The 1592-nt window shown below is 39.1% G+C and overlaps 1 protein-coding gene across 1 annotated transcript; it reads left to right on the top strand.

Annotated features, from left to right (window-relative positions):
* The first annotated feature begins 694 nt into the window (after positions 1 to 694).
* Positions 695 to 1123, top strand: LOC149240856 (LEAF RUST 10 DISEASE-RESISTANCE LOCUS RECEPTOR-LIKE PROTEIN KINASE-like 2.4). The gene has a single exon (XM_089370334.1). The coding sequence runs from the start codon at positions 695 to 697 to the stop codon at positions 1121 to 1123; it is 429 nt and encodes a 142-aa protein (XP_089226460.1).
* Positions 1124 to 1592: the final 469 nt, after the last annotated feature.

Here is a 1592-nt window from a genome sequence, read left to right as displayed (position 1 = left end):
ATAAATCAATCTCTTCATTTCACCGCAGGTTTCTCAGTCGGAGGAGTAACGTTCACGGCAGTAGCTCTAGTACTGTTCTTGACGTTTTATATGAAGAAGAGGCATCCTTCTCCTGGTAGCTCCGCTGCAAAAGTGGAGAAATTCCTCAAGGAATATGCTTATGAAATGCCAATGAGATATTCATTTTCCCAGCTCAAGAAGATGACAAACAACTTTGCAGAGATGTTGGGAGAAGGAGGTTATGGTGTGGTCTATAAAGGAAAGCTGAATTCCAACGGAGCTCCCATTGCTGTTAAGATTCTTGACAGACGGAGACACAGCGAGGCTCAATTCATGAATGAAGTGGCCACCATTGGACGGGTCCGTCATGTGAATTTGGTTAAGCTGTTGGTGTATGAGTACATGCTCAATGGATCTCTCGATAAGTTTCTGTCTGCCAGAGAAGAGCGCGGGTAGGTATTAAGGTGGGGACAATTGCATTCCATTGCTTTGGGTTCGGCTCGTGGAATTGCATATTTACATCAAGATTGCGAGAAGCGCATCATACACTTCGACATCAAGCCTCACAATATCTTGCTGAACGCCGACTTCACGCCAAAAGTTTCTGATTTTGGTCTGGCAATGGTTTGTGGAAAGGAAGACGACCATATATCAATGACGGCGAGAGAGGAACGCCGGGATATGTTACAGTAATATGGGGCCTGTTACTGATAAATCCGATGTTTATAGTTCCGGTATGCTGTTGCTAGAGATTGTTGGGGTTAGAAAGAATATCAATTCGCAGGTGAGCCGTTCAAGTCGCCTGTACTTTCCTCAGTGGGCTGTCAATATGCTTGGGAATGAGAATGATGAGTTGCAGATGAGATTGCGCGGAGGAAGAGTCGGAGGTATTGAAACAGACACGGAGGCGGCGGCCAAGAGGCTGATGACTAAAGTTGGGCTGTGGTGCATTCAATATGAATCCAAGGATCGTCCATGTATGAGTAGGGTTGTTCAAATGTTAGACGGAAATGAAGAAGACGTGGACAACCCTCCCTTTCCCTTACGTTCCTCTTCTGCTACACCTGAAATACCATTATTGTCTTTTGCTCAAAACACTTCTTACTTGGGAAGAACCTTGTAGACAGTATGCAGTTTCGGTAGCTTGTGAACAAATCATGATTTCATCCTATTTATTTGACCCGTTCATATATGCGAAATTCGATTTATGTATTACCAAATATATTATACTTTTTTCACGTGATCCTATGAATTAATCTAAGTCTCTTTCTAACTTTTGCAATTACTATTTATGCAGCAAATGCTAACTTTTGCAATTACTATTTATGCAGCGAATGCTATTTTTTAGAAACTTTAATCCAAATGCTATTTATGCAGCGAATGCTATTTTTTAGAAACTTGAATTTTTAAGTAACGTTGCAAAAATCAGTATCTATTGGTAACTAAGGGAAGAAAAAAAAATATATTTTTAAATTTTTTTTTAAGTATTTAAAATATTTATACATTGTGAAGAAAAAACTAGTATAAGAGATGAGATGTTTTAAATATCAAGAAAAAATATAATAAATATATCTCATTATTATGGCTTATAT

Source organism: Pinus tabuliformis, chromosome 8 (genome assembly GCF_031772625.1).
Source record: "Pinus tabuliformis cultivar Carrire ecotype Pingquan chromosome 8, CPIR1, whole genome shotgun sequence".
Taxonomy (NCBI): Eukaryota; Viridiplantae; Streptophyta; class Pinopsida; order Pinales; family Pinaceae; genus Pinus; species Pinus tabuliformis.
The sequence above is the reverse complement of the archived record's forward strand: the minus strand, read 5'-3'. Positions and strand labels throughout refer to the sequence as shown.

Coding starts and splice junctions, on each gene's coding strand:
- LOC149240856 (XM_089370334.1), top strand. CDS start 695: ATGGGGCCTGTTACTGATAAATCCGATGTTTATAGTTCCGGTATGCTG.